Source organism: Pseudophryne corroboree, chromosome 5, assembly GCF_028390025.1.
Source record: "Pseudophryne corroboree isolate aPseCor3 chromosome 5, aPseCor3.hap2, whole genome shotgun sequence".
Lineage (NCBI taxonomy): Eukaryota > Metazoa > Chordata > Amphibia > Anura > Myobatrachidae > Pseudophryne > Pseudophryne corroboree.
The window spans coordinates 842,459,224-842,485,475 of NC_086448.1; the positions used below are offsets into that span (position 1 = coordinate 842,459,224).

General features: G+C 53.2%; 1 protein-coding gene across 6 annotated transcripts in view; it reads left to right on the forward strand.

The window, feature by feature from the left end:
* LOC134928666 (uncharacterized) overlaps nucleotides 1-26,252 on the forward strand; it is a 147,021-nt gene that overhangs the window by 103,355 nt on the left and 17,414 nt on the right. For all 6 annotated transcript variants that reach the window (XM_063924635.1, XM_063924634.1, XM_063924639.1 and 3 more), the window contains one exon: nucleotides 4,790-4,951. In XM_063924635.1, the coding sequence (XP_063780705.1) occupies nucleotides 4,790-4,951 (162 nt within the window). The remainder of the gene's footprint in view (nucleotides 1-4,789; nucleotides 4,952-26,252) is intronic.

Here is a 26,252-nt window from a genome sequence, read left to right on the forward strand (position 1 = left end):
TATCCCCCAGGATATTATAGATCTCCTCCAGCTCATCGCGTTCATCGTCGGGCCGCAAAAGAATCGTCCGACGAGCCTCGCCTTCCAGGGAATTCAGGGCGAGGGGCACTTGTAGGTCAACGGGCACCCGATAAATGAGGAACGTCGCCTCTAGTCGGGTCTTCCAGTCCTCTAGGGTCATATTGCGACCGTCGTAACGGGGTAGGTGGGCGAGGGCTGGTCCGACGTTAAGTCGACGCGATGACCTTCGTCGCTCGTCGTCCGTTCCCCTCGGCACCACGTCAGTGGTGCTGGAAGTTGAGCTTCTCCGCGAGGGTAGTTTCGGCACCTCTGCCCATGGCTTCCCGGCTGTGGGTAGTGACTGATCTTCGTCCATCCTGCCGACTACGCCAAATGTGAGCGGCTAACAAGGATGTACCGCCTGCTGCTGTGCAGGTGTCGTCACTCCACCCACCTGTGCAACGCCGCCAGACGATATCCAGACGCGTAGGAGACTTCACTCTCGAGACCACTCTCCAGGGCGGACACCACCTCACCGCGGATGACGGGGGTCTGCAAAGAAAAGGATATGCCGGTTGAGACGTGCACCCGACCTTCGTCTAGAGTACGGGGCGCGTCAGGGGTAGCCGCGACCTTCACCGGCTGGGCGGAAGGTCATCACTGGCCCTTAGGCCTCAGCTACCCAGTTCTCACACACTCGCGCTCTCGCACGTTGTGTGTTGAGAGGGGAGGGCCCTCGCGTCCGCGAGCCGACCCTCTCGACCGGTATCCGGGGAAAGGGATGACAGACAGACGGGCACGGGGTGATACTCACTTCCAACTTGCAGGTCACCTTGATTGTCGCGACTCTCCGCTCCTGTTGGGACAAGAACAGCCTCCCTACTTGCAGGCTACACTACGGCAAACAACGCTACAGCCAACTACGCCTGCCTAAACAAACAAACTAAAACAACTGGAGGCTACTGGTTCTACCCCAATCTGACAGAGATCGGACTAATTTATCACGTTCACTACCCGGCAAGTCAGTGGAATAATTCCCCGGCCCAACAGCATACCCCGACTTACCAGTCCTACCTTCCAGGTGTTGGGCACCGGCCCACACTGAGGGACGGGGGTCTGGCGCAGACGGTGGCCCACTTCCGGCGGCCGGGGGATGGCGACGTGTGGGACGGGAACGTTACTCCACACTTCCAATACCCTGGACTATACACCGCGTGGGGCCGGTCGACTTCAAACACCAGCCGTGGATCCCTCAGGAGCTACTACACAGCCCACTTCCAGCCGGAGGGGTGCGGGCCGGGGGTGAGGGCGCAGGCCGGAGGCCTGGGGTGAGGGCGCAGGCCGGAGGCCTGGAGTGAGGGCGCAGGCCGGAGGCCTGGAGTGAGGGCGCAGGCCGGAGGCCTGGAGTGAGGGCGCAGGCCGGAGGCCTGGAGTGAGGGCGCAGGCCGGGGGCCTGGAGTGAGGGCGCAGGCCGGGGGCCTGGAGTGAGGGCGCAGGCCGGAGGCCTGAGTGAGGGCACAGGCCGGAGGCCTGCCTAACGTGCGCACAGGCCGACAGGGCCTGACTCTGCCCGCAGGCCTAGTGCCTGTCCCTGGTGCTCTAGGGAGGGTTAAAGATAGGTGGAGGTGGCCCAAGGCCGCCTACCTGTCGCGGAGGGAGAGGCTGCAGCGGGGAGCTTCGTTAGCTCTTTTGCTCTCCACACGCTGCAGCACTCTCCGCCGGACTTCCGTCGCCGGTCGCCGTCTTCTGTCTTCCTGCTTGGCTCCGCCGACGTCTTCCTCCGCACTGCCGACGTCTTCCTCCGCACTGCCGATGTCTTCTGCTCCGCCGACGTCTTCTTCCGCTGCTCGGCCGCCGTCTTCCTCCGCTGGAGCTCTTCCTCCTCTTCTGCTGCCGTCCGCCGTCCGACTGACTGGTCCCGCTCCGCAGCGCCTCTTATATGGCGCCGGGAGCGGGCGGAGCCATGACGCGGCGAGCCCCGATTGGCTCGCCGCGGCGAGCTCTGATTGGCGGCCAAGGCGCGAGCCCTGATTGGCTCGCGCTTGGCGCGCCGTTTGAAATGCGCCGCTGGGATTGGAGGGGCTTGAATCCTTTCGGATGCAAGCCCCTCCAGACTGGAAACCGCCCGCCGCGTCGCCGCCCGTCGCTCCGTGGAGGGGAAGGTGGCAATCCCCTTCACACATGTGTCGACCTTTCACGTGTAGACCATTTTCATGTGTCGACCATGTGTCCATGTCGACCATGTCAATGTCGACCAATAGTGGTCGACCTAATGACTGTCGACCATAACATGGTCGACCATTCATACCGGAACCCTATCTGACACTAATCACAGAAGCTATACCTCTATCTGCTGTGCTTAGCTTCAGATAGATGTATAGCTGCTATGCTTAGCTTCAGACAGATGTATAGCTGCTGTGCTTAGATTCAGATAGATGTATAACTGCTGTGCTTAGTGTCAGATAGATGTATAACTGCTGTGCTTAGTGTCAGATAGATGTATAGCTGCTGTGCTTAGTGTCAGATAGCTGTATAGCTTCTCTGACTAATGTCAGATAGACGTATAGCTGCTTAGATTCTGATGTGTGAAAATGTATAGAAACCTAATCCTACGCCTCCCTGGTGGTGCCTAAACGTAACCCCCATGCCTTACCCTAACCCTCCCAACGGAGTCTAAACCTAAACTCCCTTCCCGCAGCCGAACCCTACACCTCCTCCCACAGCCTTACCCTAACCCAGTAATCTCCAACCCGTAGCTCGCGAGCTACCGGTAGCTCGCCGTAGTATTTTCGGTAGCTCACAGAGCACACAGGCTTGGGCAGTCACTGCCACTCTTCCTCCCTTCATTTTTAATATGGTGCCGGCCGTCAGCCAATTAGAGCTCGTGGACCGGCAGTGGTGGCACCTGATTGGCTGCCGGGCCGCGAGTTTTGATTGGCTCACTTACCGGCACCATATTTTAAATGCCCGCCGCCGGAGACTCTGTCACCCTCACCGCAGCCGTTCTCCAGACTTCACAGGAGAGGAGACCACTGCCCTAGTCTCTCCCCTCCCGCAGCCTTAGCCTACCCCTCCCCTCCCACAGCCTAACCCTAACCTCTCCCCTCCCACAGCCTAACCCTAACCTCTCCCCTCCCACAGCCTAACCCTAACCCTCCCCTCCCGCAGTCTAACTCCAACCCTCCCCTCCCGCAGCCTAACCCTTACCTCTCCCCTCCCGCAGCCTAACCCTAACCTCTCCCCTCCCGCAGCCTTACCCTACCCCTCCCCTCCCGCAGCCTAACCCTAACCTCTCCCCTCCCACAGCCTAACCCTAACCTCTCCCCTCCCACAACCTAACTCTAAACTCTCCCCTCCCGCAGTCTAACCCTAAACTCTCCCCTCCCGCAGTCTAACTCTAACCCTCCCCACCCGCAGCCTAACCCTAACCCTTCCCTCCCACAGCCTAACCCTAACCTCTCCCCTCCTGCAGACTAACCCTAACCTCTCCCCTCTCGCAGTCTAACACTAACCTCTACCCTCCCGCAGCCTAACCCTAACCTCTCCCCCTCCTGCAGCCTAACCCTAACCTCCCCCTTCTGCAGCCTAACCCTAACCTCTCCCCTCCTGCAGCCTAACTCTAACCCCTCCCTGCAGCCTAACACTAACCTCTCCCCTCCTGCAGCCTAACCCTAACCTCCCCTTCCTGCAGCCTAACCCTAACCTCCCCTTCCTGCAGCCTAATCCTAACCTCTCCCCTCCTGCAGCCTAACCCTAACCTCCCCTTCCTAAAGCCTAACCCTAACCTCCCCTTCCTGCAGCCTAACCCTAACCTCTCCCATCCCACAGCCTAACCCTAACCTCTCCCCTCCTGTAGCCTAACCCTAACCTCCCCTTCCTGCATCCTAACCCTAACCTCTCCCATCCCACAGCCTAACCCTAACCTCTCCCCTCCCGCAGCCTAACTCTAACCCTCCCCTCCCGCAGCCTAACTCTAACCTCTCCCCTCCCGAAGCCTAACCCTAACCTCTCCCCTCCCGCAGCCTAACTCTAACCCCTCCCCTCCCGCAGCCTAACCCTAACCTCCCCTCCCACAGCCTAACCCTAACCTCTCCCCTCCCGCAGCCTAGCCCTAACCTCTCCCCTCCCGCAGCCTAACCCTAACCCTCCCCTCCCGCAGCCTAACCCTAACCCTCCCCTCCCGCAGCCTAACTCTATCCTCTCCCCTCCCGAAGCCTAACTCTATCCTCTCCTTTCCCGAAGCCTAACCCTAACCTCCCCTCCCGCAGCCTAACCCTAACCTCTCCCATCCCACATCCCACAGCCTAACCCTAACCTCTCCCCTCCCGCAGCCTAACCCTAAACCTCCCCTCCCGCAGCCTAACTCTATCCTCTCCCCTCCCGAAGCCTAACTCTATCCTCTCCCCTCCCGAAGCCTAACTCTAACCTCTCCCCTCCCGCAGCCTAACTCTAACCTCTCCCCTCCCGCAGCCTAACCCTAACCCTCCCCGGCATACTTACGATGGATATGCCTGCTCTCAGGATTATGGCGCTGACATTTCAACTCATGTCACCAGTGTTGTGGCCGTGTGTTGGGATTGTGGCGCCAGGATTTCGACTGCCGTCATCCTGAATGTGTCCTCATACAACAGACGGGTCAGGTTATCATCTACCAAGCAAATTTATTGTTACATTATAACAAACAAAATGAAAATGCTAAATAATAATTATACACAATAGGATTGTTAGGTGTTGTGGACGCACATAGCCGCAAAGTACTGTCTGTGCTGACATTTTGTCTTTTACACAGGTGGAAGACTCAGAGACAATGAGGGATCACAGGGGCCATGAGGACCACAGGGGCCACAGGAGACACCGACACAGAGAACACAGGCCCTTTAGGAAGCACACCCCTGGACTGTACAGTCCTCTTGGCTCATCCATAGACAGAATGCACCAGAATGACACAGAGGTAACAGTCAAACAGAATGGGTTTGTTTGGTCGACCCTATTTAGGTCGACACTCATTAGGTCGACCACTATTGGTCGACAGGCAGTAGGCCGACACATGATAAGGTCAACATGGGAAAAGGTTGACATGAGGGTTTTTTCAATTTTTTTGGGTGTAATTTTCTTCATAAAGTGACCGGGAACCCCAATTAGTGTACCATTTCCCCTCACATCGGGCTAGGTCCCTCGCTGCGCTCGGCACAGGTTACTATTCCCAATCGTAGTCCACGTGGATCGTAAAGTAAGAAAAAGTTCAATAAATTAAATTTTTTAAGAAAAACTCGTGTCGACCTTTGCCATGTGGACCTAATGTTCATGTTGACTTTTTCCAGGTGTCGACCTAATGCATGTCGACCAATAGTGGTCGACCTATTGCGTGTTGAATTAAATAAGGTCGACCTAAGGACCGCATCTCCAGCCAAACTGTACAGCCCCACAGCTCTCATCAGTCTGGTTACAGCGACCAGGAGGGGGCATCAGTGACACTAAGCACAGCTGCCATATCACGGCACAGGGCACCAGGTGCTGGTGCCCTGTGCCGTGATATGGCAGCTGTGCTTAGTGTCAGATAAACATATAGCAGCTGTGCTTAGATGCAGGTAGATGTATATGTGACACTCACCGTTAATGCCCTGCAGTTCGGGTAGGTTCGTTCAGTCATAACAGGTAACTTCCAGTTTCTTGACTCAAGACACAACAATTGCACCACTTACACAAAACATATTTATCTGGAATGTGTCCTTTGTGCAATTGGTGTAATCAGACTATTTCTCTTCTGTTCCTATTCACATCAACATAACACATATACACTGACAACAATATACAGAAGAATGTCATTACTATCCAGAGCTCTGATACATGTCCATATCTTACTCTACCTTATAAACCCGAGTACCACCCTAGATAAATGGTAAATCTATCATATTTAAAGATATTTCAGGATTAAAGTTTATAGTAAATTCATAGCATACAAACACATCATAACAGTGTTACTATATAGTCAGTTTCCAGTACTGTATAACTGTACTATATATATATTTACTGAATCTAGCCAAATACCTCATTGGTGCACATAGCTTATGACTCTAGCCATTGCGTTTCTACAGCTGGCAGGATTGGTGCAGAATTAAATGTATTCATCTCATCAGTAGCAATATTGTGCTAGGGCTCCAACACTAACAGCTGTGTAGTGTGACTCTGAGACAGGTGCCTGCACTGTGCCGACTGTGCAGGTGCCTCTGTGTACACTGTGCCTGCGCTGTGCCGGCTGTGTGGGTGCCTCTGTGTACACTGTGCCTGCGCTGTGCCGGCTGTGTGGGTGCCTCTGTGTAGATTGTGCCTGTGCTATGCCGGCTGTGTGGGTGCCTCTGTGTAGATTGTGCCTGCGCTATGCCGGCTGTGTGGGTACCTCTGTATAGATTGTGCCTGTGTTATGCCGGCTGTGCGGGTGCCTCTGTATAGATTGTGTCTGCGCTATGCCGGCTGTGTGGGTACCTCTGTATAGATTGTGCCTGTGTTATGCCGGCTGTGCGGGTGCCTCTGTATAGATTGTGTCTGCGCTATGCCGGCTGTGTGGGTACCTCTGTATAGATTGTGCCTGCGCTGTGCCGGCTGTGTGGGTGCCTCTGTATAGATTGTGTCTGCGCTATGCCGGCTGTGTGGGTACCTCTGTATAGATTGTGCCTGTGTTATGCCGGCTGTGCGGGTGCCTCTGTATAGATTGTGTCTGCGCTATGCCGGCTGTGTGGGTACCTCTGTATAGATTGTGCCTGCGCTGTGCCGGCTGTGTGGGTACCTCTGTATAGATTGTGCCTGTGCTATGCCGGCTGTGTGGGTACCTCTGTATATATTGTGCCTGCGCTGTGCCGGCTGTGTGGGTACCTCTGTATAGATTGTGCCTGCGCTATGCCGGCTGTGTGGGTACCTCTGTATAGATTGTGCCTGCGCTATGCCGGCTGTGTGGGTACCTCTGTATAGACTGTGCCTGCGCTATGCCGGCTGTGTGGGTGCCTCTGTAAAGATTGTGCCTGCGCAATGCCGGCTGTGTGGGTACCTCTGTATAGATTGTGTCTGCGCTATGCCGGCTGTGCGGGTGCCTCTGTATAGATTGTGTCTGTGTTATGCCGGCTGTGTGGGTACCTCTGTATAGATTGTGCCTGTGTTATGCCGGCTGTGTGGGTGCCTCTGTATAGATTGTGCCTGCGCTATGCCGGCTGTGTGGGTACCTCTGTATAGATTGTGTCTGCGCTATGCCGGCTGTGTGGGTACCTCTGTATAGATTGTGCCTGCGCTATGCCGGCTGTGCGGGTGCCTCTGTATAGATTGTGTCTGCGTTATGCCGGCTGTGTGGGTACCTCTGTATAGATTGTGTCTGCGCTATGCCGGCTGTGTGGGTACCTCTGTATAGATTGTGCCTGTGTTATGCCGGCTGTGTGGGTACCTCTGTATAGATTGTGCCTGCGCTATGCCGGCTGTGCGGGTTCCTCTGTATAGATTGTGCCTGTGTTATGCCGGCTGTGTGGGTACCTCTGTATAGATTGTGCCTTCGCTGTGCCGGCTGTGTGGGAGCCTCTGTATAGATTGTGTCTGTGTTATGCCGGCTGTGTGGGTACCTCTGTATAGATTGTGCCTGTGTTATGCCGGCTGTGTGGGTACCTCTGTATAGATTGTGCCTGTGTTATGCCGGCTGTGTGGGTACCTCTGTATAGATTGTGCCTGTGTTATGCCGGCTGTGTGGGTACCTCTGTATAGATTGTGCCTGCGCTATGCCGGCTGTGTGGGTACCTCTGTATAGATTGTGTCTGCGCTATGCCGGCTGTGCGGGTTCCTCTGTATAGATTGTGCCTGCGCTATGCCGGCTGTGTGGGTGCCTCTGTATAGATTGTGTCTGCGCTATGCCGGCTGTGTGGGTACCTCTGTATAGATTGTGTCTGTGTTATGCCGGCTGTGCGGGTTCCTCTGTATAGATTGTGCCTGTGTTATGCCGGCTGTGTGGGTACCTCTGTATAGATTGTGTCTGCGCTATGTCGGCTGTGTGGGTGCCTCTGTATAGATTGTGCCTTCGCTGTGCCGGCTCTGTGGGAGCCTCTGTATAGATTGTGCCTGTGTTATGCCGGCTGTGTGGGTACCTCTGTATAGATTGTGCCTGCGCTATGCCGGCTGTGTGGGTACCTCTGTATAGATTGTGCCTGTGTTATGCCGGCTGTGTGGGTACCTCTGTATAGATTGTGCCTGTGTTATGCCGGCTGTGTGGGTGCCTCTGTATAGATTGTGTCTGCGCTATGCCGGCTGTGCGGGTGCCTCTGTATAGATTGTGCCTGTGCTATGCCGGCTGTGTGGGTGCCTCTGTATAGATTGTGTCTGCGCTATGCCGGCTGTGCGGGTGCCTCTGTATAGATTGTGCCTGTGTTATGCCGGCTGTGTGGGTACCTCTGTATAGATTGTGCCTGTGTTATGCCGGCTGTGTGGGTGCCTCTGTATAGATTGTGTCTGCGCTATGCCGGCTGTGCGGGTGCCTCTGTATAGATTGTGCCTGTGCTATGCCGGCTGTGTGGGTGCCTCTGTATAGATTGTGTCTGCGCTATGCCGGCTGTGCGGGTGCCTCTGTATAGATTGTGCCTGCGCTATGCCAGCTGTGTGGGTACCTCTGTATAGATTGTGTCTGCGCTATGCCGGCTGTGTGGGTACCTCTGTGTAGATTGTGCCTGTGTTATGCCGGCTGTGTGGTTACCTCTGTATAGATTGTGCCTGTGTTATGCCGGCTGTGTGGGTACCTCTGTATAGATTGTGTCTGTGTTATGCCGGCTGTGTGGGTGCCTCTGTATAGATTGTGCCTGCGCTATGCCGGCTGTGCGGGTTCCTCTGTATAGATTGTGCCTGTGTTATGCCGTCTGTGTGGGTACCTCTGTATAGATTGTGCCTGTGTTATGCCGTCTGTGTGGGTACCTCTGTATAGATTGTGTCTGCGCTATGCCGGCTGTGTGGGTACCTCTGTATAGATTGTGCCTGCGCTATGCCGGCTGTGTGGGTACCTCTGTATAGATTGTGCCTGCGCTATGCCGGCTGTGCGGGTGCCTCTGTATAGATTGTGCCTGTGTTATGCCGGCTGTGTGGGTACCTCTGTATAGATTGTGTCTGCGCTATGCCGGCTGTGCGGGTGCCTCTGTATAGATTGTGCCTGTGTTATGCCGGCTGTGCGGGTGCCTCTGTATAGATTGTGCCTGTGTTATGCCGGCTGTGTGGGTACCTCTGTATAGATTGTGCCTGTGTTATGCCGGCTGTGTGGGTGCCTCTGTATAGATTGTGCCTGTGTTATGCCAGCTGTGTGTGTACCTCTGTATAGATTGTGCCTGTGCTATGCCGGCTGTGTGGGTGCCTCTGTATAGATTGTGCCTGTGTTATGCCGGCTGTGTGGGTACCTCTGTATAGATTGTGCCTGCGCTATGCCGGCTGTGTGGGTTCCTCTGTATAGATTGTGCCTGCGCTATGCCGGCTGTGTGGGTACCTCTGTATAGATTGTGCCTGTGTTATGCCGGCTGTGTGGGTACCTCTGTATAGATTGTGTCTGTGTTATGCCGGCTGTGTGGGTACCTCTGTATAGATTGTGCCTGCGCTATGCCGGCTGTGCGGGTGCCTCTGTATAGATTGTGCCTGCGTTATGCCGGCTGTGTGGGTACCTCTGTATAGATTGTGTCTGCGCTATGACGGCTGTGTGGGTACCTCTGTATAGATTGTGCCTGCGCTGTGCCGGCTGTGCGGGTTCCTCTGTATAGATTGTGCCTGCGCTATGCCGGCTGTGTGGGTACCTCTGTATAGATTGTGCCTGCGCTGTGCCGGCTGTGTGGGTGCCTCTGTATAGATTGTGTCTGCGCTATGCCGGCTGTGTGGGTACCTCTGTATAGATTGTGCCTGCGCTATGCCGGCTGTGTGGGTACCTCTGTATAGATTGTGTCTGTGTTATGCCGGCTCTGTGGGTGCCTCTGTATAGATTGTGTCTGCGCTATGCCGGCTGTGTGGGTGCCTCTGTATAGATTGTGCCTGTGTTATGCCGGCTGTGCGGGTGCCTCTGTATAGATTGTGCCTGTGTTATGCCGGCTGTGTGGGTACCTCTGTATAGATTGTGCCTGCGCTATGCCGGCTGTGCGGCTGTGCGGGTTCCTCTGTATAGATTGTGCCTGCGCTATGCTGGCTGTGTGGGTACCTCTGTATAGATTGTGCCTGCGCTGTGCCGGCTGTGTGGGTGCCTCTCTATAGATTATGCCTGCGCTATGCCGGCTGTCTGGGTACCTCTGTATAGATTGTGCCTGCGTTATGCCGGCTGTGTGGGTACCTCTGTATAGATTGTGCCTGCGCTATGCCGGCTGTGTGGGTGCCTCTCTATAGATTATGCCTGCGCTATGCTGGCTGTCTGGGTACCTCTGTATAGATTGTGCCTGCGCTATGCCGGCTGTGTGGGTGCCTCTGTATAGACTGTGCCTGCGCTATGCCGGCTGTGTGGGTACCTCTGTATAGATTGTGACTGCGCTATGCCGGCTGTGTGGGTACCTCTGTATACACTGTGCCTGTGTTATGCCGGCTGTGTGGGTACCTCTGTATAGATTGTGCCTGCGCTATGCCGGCTGTGTGGGTACCTCTGTATAGATTGTGCCTGTGTTATGCCGGCTGTGTGGGTACCTCTGTATAGATTGTGCCTGCGCTATGCCGGCTGTGTGGGTGCCTCTGTATAGATTGTGCCTGCGTTATGCCGGCTGTGTGGGTACCTCTGTATAGATTGTGTCTGTGTTATGCCAGCTGTGTGGGTACCTCTGTATAGATTGTGCCTGCGCTATGCCGGCTGTGTGGGTTCCTCTGTATAGATTGTGCCTGTGTTATGCCGGCTGTGTGGGTACCTCTGTATAGATTGTGCCTGTGTTATGCCGGCTGTGTGGGTACCTCTGTATAGATTGTGCCTGTGTTATGCCAGCTGTGCGGGTACCCCTGTATAGATTGTGCCTGTGTTATGCCGGCTGTGCGGGTGCCTCTGTATAGATTGTGCCTGCGCTATGCCGGCTTTGTGGGTACCTCTGTATAGATTGTGCCTGTGTTATGCCAGCTGTGCGGGTACCTCTGTATAGATTGTGCCTGTGTTATGCCGGCTGTGTGGGTACCTCTGTATAGATTGTGCCTGTGTTATGCCGGCTATGTGGGTACCTCTGTATAGATTGTGCCTGCGCTGTGCCGGCTGTGTGGGTACCTATGTATAGATTGTGCCTGTGTTATGCCGGCTGTGTGGGTACCTCTGTGTAGATTGTGCCTGCGCTGTGCCGGCTGTGTGGGTGCCTCTGTATAGATTGTGTCTGCGCTATGCCGGCTGTGCGGGTTCCTCTCTATAGATTGTGTCTGTGTTATGCCGGCTGTGTGGGTGCCTCTGTATAGATTGTGCCTGCGCTATGCCGGCTGTGTGGGTGCCTCTGTATAGATTGTGTCTGCGCTATGCCGGCTGTGCGGGTTCCTCTCTATAGATTGTGCCTGCGCTATGCCGGCTGTGTGGGTACCTCTGTATAGATTGTGCCTGCGCTATGCCGGCTGTGTGGGTACCTCTGTATAGATTGTGCCTGTGTTATGCCGGCTGTGCGGGTGCCTCTGTATAGATTGTGTCTGCGCTGTGCCGGCTGTGTGGGTGCCTCTGTATAGATTGTGCCTGCGTTATGCCGGCTGTGTGGGTACCTCTGTATAGATTGTGCCTGCGCTATGCCGGCTGTGTGGGTGCCTCTGTATAGATTGTGCCTGCGCTATGCCGGCTGTGTGGGTGCCTCTGTATACACTGTGCCTGTGTTATGCCGGCTGTGTGGGTACCTCTGTATAGATTGTGCTTGCGCTATGCCGGCTGTGTGGGTACCTCTGTATAGATTGTGCCTGTGTTATGCCGGCTGTGTGGGTACCTCTGTATAGATTGTGCCTGTGTTATGCCGGCTGTGTGGGTGCCTCTGTATAGATTGTGCCTGTGTTATGCCGGCTGTGTGGGTACCTCTGTATAGATTGTGCCTGTGTTATGCCGGCTGTGTGGGTACCTCTGTATAGATTGTGCCTGTGTTATGCCGGCTGTGTGCGTGCCTCTGTATAGATTGTGCCTGCGCTATGCCGGCTGTGCGGGTACCTCTGTATAGATTGTGCCTGTGTTATGCCGGCTGTGTGGGTACCTCTGTATAGATTGTGCCTGTGTTATGCCGGCTGTGTGGGTACCTCTGTATAGATTGTGCCTGTGTTATGCCGGCTGTTCGGGTGCCTCTGTATAGATTGTGCCTGCGCTATGCCGGCTGTGCGGGTACCTCTGTATAGATTGTGCCTGTGTTTTGCCGGCTGTGTGGGTACCTCTGTATAGATTGTGCCTGTGTTATGCCGGCTGTGTGGGTACCTCTGTATAGATTGTGCCTGTGTTATGCCGGCTGTGCGGGTACCTCTGTATAGATTGTGTCTGCGCTATGCCGGCTGTTCGGGTGCCTCTGTATAGATTGTGCCTGCGCTATGCCGGCTGTGCGGGTGCCTCTGTATAGATTGTGCCTGTGTTATGCCGGCTGTGCGGGTGCCTCTGTATAGATTGTGCCTGTGTTATGCCGGCTGTGTGGGTGCCTCTGTATAGATTGTGCCTGCGCTATGCCGGCTGTGCGGGTGCCTCTGTATAGATTGTGCCTGCGTTATGCCGGCTGTGTGGGTACCTCTGTATAGATTGTGTCTGTGCTATGCCGGCTGTGTGGGTACCTCTGTATAGATTGTGTCTGCGCTATGCCGGCTGTGTGGGTACCTCTGTATAGATTGTGTCTACGCTATGCCGGCTGTGTGGGTACCTCTGTATAGATTGTGCCTGTGCTATGCCGGCTGTGTGAGTGCCTCTGTATAGATTGTGCCTGTGTTATGCCGGCTGTGTGGGTACCTCTGTATAGATTGTGCCTGCGCTATGCCGGCTGTGTGGGTACCTCTGTATAGATTGTGCCTGCGCTATGCCGGCTGTGCGGGTACCTCTGTATAGATTGTGCCTGCGCTATGCCGGCTGTGTGGGTGCCTCTGTATAGATTGTGCCTGTACTATGCCGGCTGTGTGGGTACCTCTGTATAGATTGTGCCTGCGCTATGCCGGCTGTGTGGGTGCCTCTGTATAGATTGTGCCTGTACTATGCCGGCTGTGTGGGTACCTCTGTATAGATTGTGCCTGCGCTATGCCGGCTGTGTGGGTGCCTCTGTATAGATTGTGCCTGTACTATGCCGGCTGTGTGGGTACCTCTGTATAGATTGTGCCTGCGCTATGCCGGCTGTGTGGGTGCCTCTGTATAGATTGTGCCTGTGCTATGCCGGCTGTGTGGGTACCTCTGTATAGATTGTGCCTGCGCTATGCCCGCTGTGTGGGTACCTCTGTATAGATTGTGTCTGCGTTATGCCGGCTGTGTGGGTACCTCTGTATAGATTGTGCCTGTGTTATGCCGGCTGTGTGGGTACCTCTGTATAGATTGTGTCTGCGTTATGCCGGCTGTGTGGGTACCTCTGTATAGATTGTGCCTGTGTTATGCCGGATGTGCGGGTTCCTCTATATAGATTGTGCCTGTGTTATGCCGGCTGTGTGGTTTCCTCTGTATAGATTGTGCCTGCGCTATGCTGGCTGTGTGGGTACCTCTGTATAGATTGTGCCTGCGCTATGCCGGCTGTGTGGGTACCTCTGTATAGATTGTGTCTGTGTTATGCCAGCTGTGTGGGTGCCTCTGTAGAGATTGTGCCTGTGTTATGCCGGCTGTGTGGGTACCTCTGTGTAGATTGTGTCTGCGCTATGCCGGCTGTGTGGGTACCTCTGTATAGATTGTGCCTGTGTTATGCCGGCTGTGTGGGTACCTCTGTATAGATTGTGTCTGCGCTATGCCGGCTGTGCGGGTGCCTCTGTATAGATTGTGCCTGTGTTATGCCGGCTGTGCGGGTGCCTCTGTATAGATTGTGCCTGTGTTATGCCGGCTGTGTGGGTACCTCTGTATAGATTGTGCCTGTGTTATGCCGGCTGTGTGGGTACCTCTGTATAGATTGTGTCTGCGCTATGCCGGCTGTGTGGGTACCTCTGTATAGATTGTGCCTGCGCTATGCCGGCTATGTGGGTACCTCTGTATAGATTGTGTCTGTGTTATGCCGGCTGTGTGGGTGCCTCTGTATAGATTGTGTCTGCGCTATGCCGGCTGTGTGGGTGCCTCTGTATAGATTGTGCCTGTGTTATGCCGGCTGTGCGGGTGCCTCTGTATAGATTGTGCCTGTGTTATGCCGGCTGTGTGGGTACCTCTGTATAGATTGTGCCTGCGCTATGCCGGCTGTGCGGGTGCCTCTGTATAGATTGTGCCTGCGTTATGCCGGCTGTGTGGGTACCTCTGTATAGATTGTGTCTGCGCTATGCCGGCTGTGTGGGTACCTCTGTATAGATTGTGCCTGCGCTGTGCCGGCTGTGCGGGTTCCTCTGTATAGATTGTGCCTGCGCTATGCTGGCTGTGTGGGTACCTCTGTATAGATTGTGCCTGCGCTGTGCCGGCTGTGTGGGTGCCTCTGTATAGATTGTGTCTGCGCTATGCCGGCTGTGTGGGTACCTCTGTATAGATTGTGCCTGCGCTATGCCGGCTGTGTGGGTACCTCTGTATAGATTGTGCCTGTGTTATGCCGGCTGTGTGGGTGCCTCTGTATAGATTGTGCCTGCGCTATGCCGGCTGTGTGGGTACCTCTGTATAGATTGTGCCTGCGCTATGCCGGCTGTGTGGGTGCCTCTCTATAGATTATGCCTGCGCTATGCCGGCTGTCTGGGTACCTCTGTATAGATTGTGCCTGCGCTATGCCGGCTGTGTGGGTGCCTCTGTATAGATTGTGCCTGCGCTATGCCAGCTGTGTGGGTACCTCTGTATAGATTGTGACTGCGCTATGCCGGCTGTGTGGGTACCTCTGTATACACTGTGCCTGTGTTATGCCGGCTGTGTGGGTACCTCTGTATAGATTGTGCCTGCGCTATGCCGGCTGTGTGGGTACCTCTGTATAGATTGTGCCTGTGTTATGCCGGCTGTGTGGGTACCTCTGTATAGATTGTGCCTGCGCTATGCCGGCTGTGTGGGTGCCTCTGTATAGATTGTGCCTGCGTTATGCCGGCTGTGTGGGTACCTCTGTATAGATTGTGTCTGTGTTATGCCAGCTGTGTGGGTACCTCTGTATAGATTGTGCCTGCGCTATGCCGGCTGTGTGGGTTCCTCTGTATAGATTGTGCCTGTGTTATGCCGGCTGTGTGGGTACCTCTGTATAGATTGTGCCTGTGTTATGCCGGCTGTGTGGGTACCTCTGTATAGATTGTGCCTGTGTTATGCCAGCTGTGCGGGTACCCCTGTATAGATTGTGCCTGTGTTATGCCGGCTGTGCGGGTGCCTCTATATAGATTGTGCCTGCGCTATGCCGGCTTTGTGGGTACCTCTGTATAGATTGTGCCTGTGTTATGCCAGCTGTGCGGGTACCTCTGTATAGATTGTGCCTGTGTTATGCCGGCTGTGTGGGTACCTCTGTATAGATTGTGCCTGTGTTATGCCGGCTGTGTGGGTACCTCTGTATAGATTGTGCCTGCGCTGTGCCGGCTGTGTGGGTACCTCTGTATAGATTGTGCCTGTGTTATGCCGGCTGTGTGGGTACCTCTGTATAGATTGTGCCTGCGCTGTGCCGGCTGTGTGGGTGCCTCTGTATAGATTGTGTCTGCGCTATGCCGGCTGTGTGGGTACCTCTGTGTAGATTGTGCCTGCGCTGTGCCGGCTGTGTGGGTGCCTCTGTATAGATTGTGTCTGCGCTATGCCGGCTGTGCGGGTTCCTCTCTATAGATTGTGTCTGTGTTATGCCGGCTGTGTGGGTGCCTCTGTATAGATTGTGCCTGCGCTATGCCGGCTGTGTGGGTGCCTCTGTATAGATTGTGTCTGCGCTATGCCGGCTGTGCGGGTTCCTCTCTATAGATTGTGCCTGCGCTATGCCGGCTGTGTGGGTACCTCTGTATAGATTGTGCCTGCGCTATGCCGGCTGTGTGGGTACCTCTGTATAGATTGTGCCTGTGTTATGCCGGCTGTGCGGGTGCCTCTGTATAGATTGTGTCTGCGCTGTGCCGGCTGTGTGGGTGCCTCTGTATAGATTGTGCCTGCGTTATGCCGGCTGTGTGGGTACCTCTGTATAGATTGTGCCTGCGCTATGCCGGCTGTGTGGGTGCCTCTGTATAGATTGTGCCTGCGCTATGCCGGCTGTGTGGGTGCCTCTGTATACACTGTGCCTGTGTTATGCCGGCTGTGTGGGTACCTCTGTATAGATTGTGCTTGCGCTATGCCGGCTGTGTGGGTACCTCTGTATAGATTGTGCCTGTGTTATGCCGGCTGTGTGGGTACCTCTGTATAGATTGTGCCTGTGTTATGCCGGCTGTGTGGGTGCCTCTGTATAGATTGTGCCTGTGTTATGCCGGCTGTGTGGGTACCTCTGTATAGATTGTGCCTGTGTTATGCCGGCTGTGTGCGTGCCTCTGTATAGATTGTGCCTGCGCTATGCCGGCTGTGCGGGTACCTCTGTATAGATTGTGCCTGTGTTATGCCGGCTGTGTGGGTACCTCTGTATAGATTGTGCCTGTGTTATGCCGGCTGTGTGGGTACCTCTGTATAGATTGTGCCTGTGTTATGCCGGCTGTTCGGGTGCCTCTGTATAGATTGTGCCTGCGCTATGCCGGCTGTGCGGGTACCTCTGTATAGATTGTGCCTGTGTTTTGCCGGCTGTGTGGGTACCTCTGTATAGATTGTGCCTGTGTTATGCCGGCTGTGTGGGTACCTCTGTATAGATTGTGCCTGTGTTATGCCGGCTGTGCGGGTACCTCTGTATAGATTGTGTCTGCGCTATGCCGGCTGTTCGGGTGCCTCTGTATAGATTGTGCCTGCGCTATGCCGGCTGTGCGGGTGCCTCTGTATAGATTGTGCCTGTGTTATGCCGGCTGTGCGGGTGCCTCTGTATAGATTGTGCCTGTGTTATGCCGGCTGTGTGGGTGCCTCTGTATAGATTGTGCCTGCGCTATGCCGGCTGTGCGGGTGCCTCTGTATAGATTGTGCCTGCGTTATGCCGGCTGTGTGGGTACCTCTGTATAGATTGTGTCTGTGCTATGCCGGCTGTGTGGGTACCTCTGTATAGATTGTGTCTGCGCTATGCCGGCTGTGTGGGTACCTCTGTATAGATTGTGTCTGCGCTATGCCGGCTGTGTGGGTACCTCTGTATAGATTGTGCCTGTGCTATGCCGGCTGTGTGGGTGCCTCTGTATAGATTGTGCCTGTGTTATGCCGGCTGTGTGGGTACCTCTGTATAGATTGTGCCTGCGCTATGCCGGCTGTGTGGGTACCTCTGTATAGATTGTGCCTGCGCTATGCCGGCTGTGCGGGTACCTCTGTATAGATTGTGCCTGCGCTATGCCGGCTGTGTGGGTGCCTCTGTATAGATTGTGCCTGTGCTATGCCGGCTGTGTGGGTACCTCTGTATAGATTGTGCCTGCGCTATGCCGGCTGTGTGGGTGCCTCTGTATAGATTGTGCCTGTGCTATGCCGGCTGTGTGGGTACCTCTGTATAGATTGTGCCTGCGCTATGCCCGCTGTGTGGGTACCTCTGTATAGATTGTGTCTGTGTTATGCCGGCTGTGTGGGTACCTCTGTATAGATTGTGCCTGCGCTATGCCGGCTGTGTGGGTACCTCTGTATAGATTGTGCCTGCGCTATGCCGGCTGTGTGGGTACCTCTGTATAGATTGTGCCTGCGCTATGCCGGCTGTGTGGGTACCTCTGTATAGATTGTGCCTGCGCTATGCCGGCTGTGTGGGTACCTCTGTATAGATTGTGTCTGTGTTATGCCGGCTGTGTGGGTACCTCTGTATAGATTATGCCTGTGTTATGCCGGCTGTGTGGGTACCTCTGTATAGATTGTGCCTGCGCTATGCCGGCTGTGTGGGTACCTCTGTATAGATTGTGTCTGTGTTATGCCGGCTGTGTGGGTACCTCTGTATAGATTGTGCCTGCGCTATGCCGGCTGTGTGGGTACCTCTGTATAGATTGTGCCTGCGTTATGCCGGCTGTGTGGGTACCTCTGTATAGATTGTGTCTGCGTTATGCCGGCTGTGTGGGTACCTCTGTATAGATTGTGTCTGTGTTATGCCAGCTGTGTGGGTACCTCTGTATAGATTGTGTCTGCGTTATGCCGGCTGTGTGGGTACCTCTGTATAGATTGTGCCTGTGTTATGCCGGCTGTGTGGGTACCTCTGTATAGATTGTGTCTGCGTTATGCCGGCTGTGTGGGTACCTCTGTATAGATTGTGCCTGTGTTATGCCGGATGTGCGGGTTCCTCTATATAGATTGTGCCTGTGTTATGCCGGCTGTGTGGGTTCCTCTGTATAGATTGTGCCTGCGCTATGCTGGCTGTGTGGGTACCTCTGTATAGATTGTGCCTGCGCTATGCCGGCTGTGTGGGTACCTCTGTATAGATTGTGTCTGGGTTATGCCAGCTGTGTGGGTGCCTCTGTAGAGATTGTGCCTGTGTTATGCCGGCTGTGTGGGTACCTCTGTGTAGATTGTGTCTGCGCTATGCCGGCTGTGTGGGTACCTCTGTATAGATTGTGCCTGTGTTATGCCGGCTGTGTGGGTACCTCTGTATAGATTGTGTCTGCGCTATGCCGGCTGTGCGGGTGCCTCTGTATAGATTGTGCCTGTGTTATGCCGGCTGTGCGGGTGCCTCTGTATAGATTGTGCCTGTGTTATGCCGGCTGTGTGGGTACCTCTGTATAGATTGTGCCTGCGCTATGCCGGCTGTGTGGGTGCCTCTGTATAGATTGTGCCTGTGTTATGCCGGCTGTGTGGGTACCTCTGTATAGATTGTGCCTGCGCTATGCCGGCTGTGTGGGTGCCTCTGTATAGATTGTGCCTGCGTTATGCCGGCTGTGTGGGTACCTCTGTATAGATTGTGTCTGTGTTATGCCAGCTGTGTGGGTACCTCTGTATAGATTGTGCCTGCGCTATGCCGGCTGTGTGGGTTCCTCTGTATAGATTGTGCCTGTGTTATGCCGGCTGTGTGGGTGCCTCTGTATAGATTGTGCCTGTGTTATGCCGGCTGTGTGGGTACCTCTGTATAGATTGTGCCTGTGTTATGCCGGCTGTGTGGGTACCTCTGTATAGATTGTGCCTGCGCTATGCCGGCTGTGTGGGTGCCTCTGTATAGATTGTGCCTGTGTTATGCCGGCTGTGTGGGTATCTCTGTATAGATTGTGCCTGTGTTATGCCGGCTGTGTGGGTACCTCTGTATAGATTGTGTCTGCGCTATGCCGGCTGTGTGGGTACCTCTGTATAGATTGTGCCTGTGTTATGCCGGCTGTGTGGGTACCTCTGTATTGATTGTGTCTGCGCTGTGCCGGCTGTGTGGGTGCCTCTGTATAGATTGTGCCTGTGTTATGCCGGCTGTGTGGGTACCTCTGTATAGATTGTGCCTGTGTTATGACGGCTGTGTGGGTGCCTCTGTATAGATTGTGTCTGTGTTATGCCGGCTGTGTGGGTGCCTCTGTATAGATTGTGCCTGTGTTATGCCGGCTGTGTGGGTACCTCTGTATAGATTGTGCCTGTGTTATGCCGGCTGTGTGGGTGCCTCTGTATAGATTGTGCCTGCGCTATGCCGGCTGTGTGGGTACCTCTGTATAGATTGTGCCTGCGCTGTGTCGGCTGTATGAGTGCCTCTGTATAGATTGTGCCTGCGCTGTGTCGGCTGTATGAGTGCCTCTATATAGATTGTGCCTGCGCTGTGTCGGCTGTATGAGTGCCTCTATATAGATTGTGCCTGCGCTGTGTCGGCTGTATGAGTGCCTCTGTACAGATTGTGCCTGCGCTGTGTCGGCTGTATGAGTGCCTCTTCATAGATTGTGCGTGCGCTGTGTCGGCTGTATGAGTGCCTCTGTATAGATTGTGCCTGCGCTGTGTCGGCTGTATGAGTGCCTCTATATAGATTGTGCCTGCACTGTGTTGGCTGTATGAGTGCCTCTGTATAGATTGTGCCTGCGCTGTGTCGGCTGTATGAGTGCCTCTATATAGATTGTGCCTGCGCTGTGTCGGCTGTATGAGTGCCTCTATATAGATTGTGCCTGCGCTGTGTCGGCTGTATGAGTGCCTCTGTATAGATTGAGCCTGCGCTGTGTCGGCTGTATGAGTGCCTGTATATAGATTGTGCCTGTGCTGTGTCGGCTGTATGAGTGCCTCTGTATAGATTGTGCCTGCACTGTGTTGGCTGTATGAGTGCCTCTGTATAGATTGTGCCTGCGCTGTGTCGGCTGTATGAGTGCCTCTATATAGATTGTGCCTGCGCTGTGTCGGCTGTATGAGTGCCTCTGTATAGATTGTGCCTGCACTGTGTTGGCTGTATGAGTGCCTCTATATAGATTGTGCCTGCGCTGTGTCGGCTGTATGAGTGCCTCTGTATAGATTATTCCTGTGCTGGGTTGGCTGTTTGAGTGCCTCTGTATAGATTGTGCCTGTGCTGTGTCGGCTGTATGAGTGCCTCTGTATAGATTGTGCCTGCGCTGTGTCGGCTGTATGAGTGCCTCTATATAGATTGTGCCTGCGCTGTGTTGGCTGTATGAGTGCCTCTGTATAGATTGTGCCTGCGCTGTGTTGGCTGTATGAGTGCCTCTGTATAGATTGTGCCTGCGCTGTTTGGGTGCCTATATAAAGATTGTGCCTGCGCTGTGTCGACTGTGCGGGTACCTCTGTGTTGATTGTGCCTGCGATGTGCCGACTGTGTGGGTACCTCTGTGTTGATTGTGCCTGCTCTGTACCAACTGTTTGGGTGCCTATATATAGATTGTGCCTGAGCTATGTCGGCTGTACTGGTGCCTCTGTGTAGATTGTGCCTGTGCTGTGTCGGCTGTGCGGGTACCTCTGTGTTGATTGTGCCTGCGATGTGCCGACTGTGTGGGTACCTCTGTGTTGATTGTGCCTGCTCTGTACCAACTGTTTGGGTGCCTATATATAGATTGTGCCTGAGCTATGCCGGCTTTTCGGGTACCTCTGTGTAGATTGTGCCTGTGCTGTGTCGGCTGTGTCGGTGCTTCTATATCTCTTATGTAGCCTCACTGACACTATTTTGAGTGCCAGTAAAATGAGCACTGTGCAGGTCCTGAAGCTGACCTCCCCCAGCAATGATTCGTGTGGAGAAGAGCGTGCTGTCAGTGGTGCTGTGCTTTGGTATAGACCTGACCCCATTTAGGATGGGACCCTCTGGATAGCTCTGTGATGCAGCCCCTCTCCAAGGAGACCTGTGAGCAGCTGAGGCAGAACTTGGCTCTGTCTCTACCTCAGCTCTGCGTCCACCCTCCTCTGTAACGCTGTCTGGATATATTGGTGCAGACTCTGGCACATACTCCATCCCTCAGCAGGGTGGCTGACGTCACAGCACAGCTGCCATACCTTCTCCTTGATAGGAATCACCACAGCACTCCCCTCTGTCACTCTGCACTTCTATTTCTGACGGGGCAAATCACCTGAGCTGTATCATTCCACCCCTCTTTCTCTGACAGGGAAAATCACACAGAGCTGTATCACTCCGCCCCTCTTCCTCTGACAGGGACAATCACATAGTGTTGTATCACTCCGCCCCTCTTCCTCTGACATGGACAATCACACAGTGCTGTATCACTCCACCCCTCTTCCTCTGACAGGGACAATCACACAGTGCTGTGTCACTCCACCCCTCTCTCTCTGACAGGGCAAATCACACAGTGCTGTATCACTCCACCCCTCTTCCTCTGACAGGGACAATCACACAGTGCTGTATCACTCCACCCCTCTTCCTCTGACAGGGCAAATCACACAGAGCTGTATCACTCCGCCCCTCTTCCTCTGACAGGGACAATCACACAGTGCTGTATCACTCCACCCCTCTTCCTCTGACAGGGCAAATCACACAGAGCTGTATCACTCCGCCCCTCTTCCTCTGACAGGGACAATCACACAGTGCTGTGTCACTCCACCCCTCTTTCTCTGTCAGGGCAAATCACAAAGAGCTGTATCACTCCACCCCTCTCTCTCTGACAGGGCAAATCACACAGTGCTGTATCACTCCACCCCTCTTTCTCTGTCAGGGCAAATCACACAGAGCTGTATCACTCCGCCCCTCTTTCTCTGTCAGTGCAAATCACACAGAGCTGTAGCACTCCGCCCCTCTTCCTCTGACAGGGGCAATCACACAGTGCTGTGTCACTCCACCCCGCTTTCTCTGACAGGGAAAATCACAGAGCTGTATCACTCCGCCCCTCTTCCTCTGACAGGGACAATCACACAGTGCTGTATCACTCCGCCCCTCTTCCTCTGACAGGGACAATCACACAGTGCTGTTTCACTCCACCCCTCTTTCTCTGTCAGGGCAAATCACACAGAGCTGTATCACTCCACCCCTCTTCCTCTGACAGGGACAATCACACAGTGCTGTATCACTCCACCCCTCTTCCTCTGACAGGGCAAATCACACAGAGCTGTATCACTCCGCCCCTCTTCCTCTGACAGGGGCAATCACACAGTGCTGTATCACTCCACCCCTCTTCCTCTGACAGGGCAAATCACACAGAGCTGTATCACTCCGCCCCTCTTCCTCTGACAGGGACAATCACACAGTGCTGTGTCACTCCACCCCTCTTTCTCTGTCAGGGCAAATCACAAAGAGCTGTATCACTCCACCCCTCTCTCTCTGACAGGGCAAATCACACAGTGCTGTATCACTCCACCCCTCTTTCTCTGTCAGGGCAAATCACACAGAGCTGTATCACTCCGCCCCTCTTTCTCTGTCAGTGCAAATCACACAGAGCTGTAGCACTCCGCCCCTCTTCCTCTGACAGGGGCAATCACACAGTGCTGTGTCACTCCACCCCGCTTTCTCTGACAGGGAAAATCACAGAGCTGTATCACTCCGCCCCTCTTCCTCTGACAGGGACAATCACACAGTGCTGTATCACTCCGCCCCTCTTCCTCTGACAGGGACAATCACACAGTGCTGTTTCACTCCACCCCTCTTTCTCTGTCAGGGCAAATCACACAGAGCTGTATCACTCCACCCCTCTCTCTCTGACAGGGCAAATCACACAGTGCTGTATCACTCCACCCCTCTTTCTCTGTCAGGGCAAATCACACAGAGCTGTATCACTCCGCCCCTCTTTCTCTGTCAGTGCAAATCACACAGAGCTGTATCACTCTGCCCCTCTTTCTCTGACAGGGCATATCACACAGCGCTTTATCACTCCACCCCTCTTTCTCTGTCAGGGCAAATCACACAGAGCTGTATCACTCCCCTCTCTCTCTGACAGGGAAAATCACACAGAGCTTTATCACTCCGCCCCTCTTTCTCTGACAGGGCAAATCACACAGAGCTGTTGTATTACTCCACCCCTCTTCCTCTGACAGGGCAAATCACACAGAGCTTTATCACTCCCCTCTTTCTGACAGTTTGAATAACAGGAGTCATCAAATATAATTTCACAATATATTTCCTATAGCTATTATATAAGGTCATGTGCCACTTCTGAGTCCCATCTCTCTCTTTGTGCTGGCTCTATTAAATGATGTCCCATTTTGGGGGTATCACATATAGCTGCTGTGCTTAGTTTCAGATAGGTGTATGCTGCTGTGCTAAGGGTCTTATTGACTGTGTAACTGCTGTGCACAGTGTCAGATAGATGGAAAACTGCTGTGCTTACTGTCAGATAGATGTATAGCTGCAGTGCCTAGTGTCAGATAAATGTATAGCTGCTGCGCTTAGTGTCAGTTAAATGTATAGCTGCAGTGCTTAGTGTCAGATAGACGTATAGCTGCAGTGCTTATATGCAGATGTGTAACTGCTATGCTTTATTTCAGATAGACTTATAGCTGCTGTGCTTAGTGTCAGATAAACGTATAGCTGCTGTGCTTAGTGTCAGATAGATGTATAGCTGCTGCGCTTAGTGTCAGATAGACGTATAGCTGCTGCGCCTAGTGTCAGATAGACGTATAGCTGCAGTGCTTAGTGTCAGATAGACGTATAGCTGCTGTGCTTAGTGTCAGATAGACGTATAGCTGCTGTGCTTTGTGTCAGATAGACGTGTAACTGCTGTGCTTAGTGTCAGATAGACGTGTAACTGCTGTGCTTAGTGTCAGATAGACGTGTAACTGCTGTGCTTAGTGTCAGATAGACGTGTAAATGCTGTGCTTAGTGTCAGATAGACGTGTAACTGCTGTGCTTAGTGTCAGATAGACGTGTAGCTGCTGTGCTTAGTGTCAGATAGACGTATAGCTGCTGTGCTTAGTGTCAGATAGACGTGTAACTGCTGTGCTTAGTGTCAGATAGATGTGTAACTGCTGTGCTTAGTGTCAGATAGACGTGTAACTGCTGTGCTTAGTGTCAGATAGACGTATAGCTGCTGTGCTTAGTGTCAGATAGACGTGTAAATGCTGTGCTTAGTGTCAGATAGACGTGTAACTGCTGTGCTTAGTGTCAGATAGACGTATAGCTGCTGTGCTTAGTGTCAGATAGACGTGTAACTGCTGTGCTTGGTGTCAGATAGACGTGTAACTGCTGTGCTTAGTGTCAGATAGACGTGTAACTGCTGTGCTTAGTGTCAGATAGACGTGTAACTGCTGTGCTTAGTGTCAGATAGACGTATAGCTGCTGTGCTTAGTGTCAGATAGACGTATAGCTGCTGTGCTTAGTGTCAGATAGACGTATAGCTGCTGTGCTTAGTGTCAGATAGACGTGTAACTGCTGTGCTTAGTGTCAGATAGACGTGTAAATGCTGTGCTTAGTGTCAGATAGACGTGTAACTGCTGTGCTTAGTGTCAGATAGACGTGTAAATGCTGTGCTTAGTGTCAGATAGACGTGTAACTGCTGTGCTTAGTGTCAGATAGACGTGTAACTGCTGTGCTTAGTGTCAGATAGACGTATAGCTGCTGTGCTTAGTGTCAGATAGACGTGTAAATGCTGTGCTTAGTGTCAGATAGACGTGTAACAGCTGTGCTTAGTGTCAGATAGACGTATAGCTGCTGTGCTTAGTGTCAGATAGACGTGTAACTGCTGTGCTTAGTGTCAGATAGACGTGTAACTGCTGTGCTTAGTGTCAGATAGACGTGTAACTGCTGTGCTTAGTGTCAGATAGACGTGTAACTGCTGTGCTTAGTGTCAGATAGACGTGTAACTGCTGTGCGTAGTGTCAGATAGACGTGTAACTGCTGTGCTTAGTGTCAGATAGACGTGTAACTGCTGTGCGTAGTGTCAGATAGACGTGTAACTGCTGTGCTTAGTGTCAGATAGACGTGTAACTGCTGTGCGTAGTGTCAGATAGACGTGTAACTGCTGTGCTTAGTGTCAGATAGACGTGTAACTGCTGTGCTTAGTGTCAGATAGACGTGTAACTGCTGTGCTTAGTGTCAGATAGACGTGTAACTGCTGTGCTTAGTGTCAGATAGACGTGTAACTGCTGTGCGTAGTGTCAGATAGACGTGTAACTGCTGTGCTTAGTGTCAGATAGACGTGTAACTGCTGTGCTTAGTGTCAGATAGACGTGTAACTGCTGTGCTTAGTGTCAGATAGACGTATAGCTGCTGTGCTTAGTGTCAGATAGACGTATAGCTGCTGTGCTTAGTGTCAGATAGACGTGTAACTGCTGTGCTTAGTGTCAGATAGACGTGTAAATGCTGTGCTTAGTGTCAGATAGACGTGTAACTGCTGTGCTTAGTGTCAGATAGACGTGTAACTGCTGTGCTTAGTGTCAGATAGACGTATAGCTGCTGTGCTTAGTGTCAGATAGATGTGTAAATGCTGTGCTTAGTGTCAGATAGACGTGTAACTGCTGTGCTTAGTGTCAGATAGACGTATAGCTGCTGTGCTTAGTGTCAGATAGACGTGTAATTGCTGTGCTTAGTGTCAGATAGACGTGTAACTGCTGTGCTTAGTGTCAGATAGACGTGTAACTGCTGTGCTTAGTGTCAGATAGACGTGTAACTGCTGTGCTTAGTGTCAGATAGACGTGTAACCGCTGTGCTTAGTGTCAGATAGACGTATAGCTGCTGTGCTTAGTGTCAGATAGACGTATAGCTGCTGTGCTTAGTGTCAGATAGACGTATAGCTGCTGTGCTTAGTGTCAGATAGACGTGTAACTGCTGTGCTTAGTGTCAGATAGACGTGTAAATGCTGTGCTTAGTGTCAGATAGACGTGTAACTGCTGTGCTTAGTGTCAG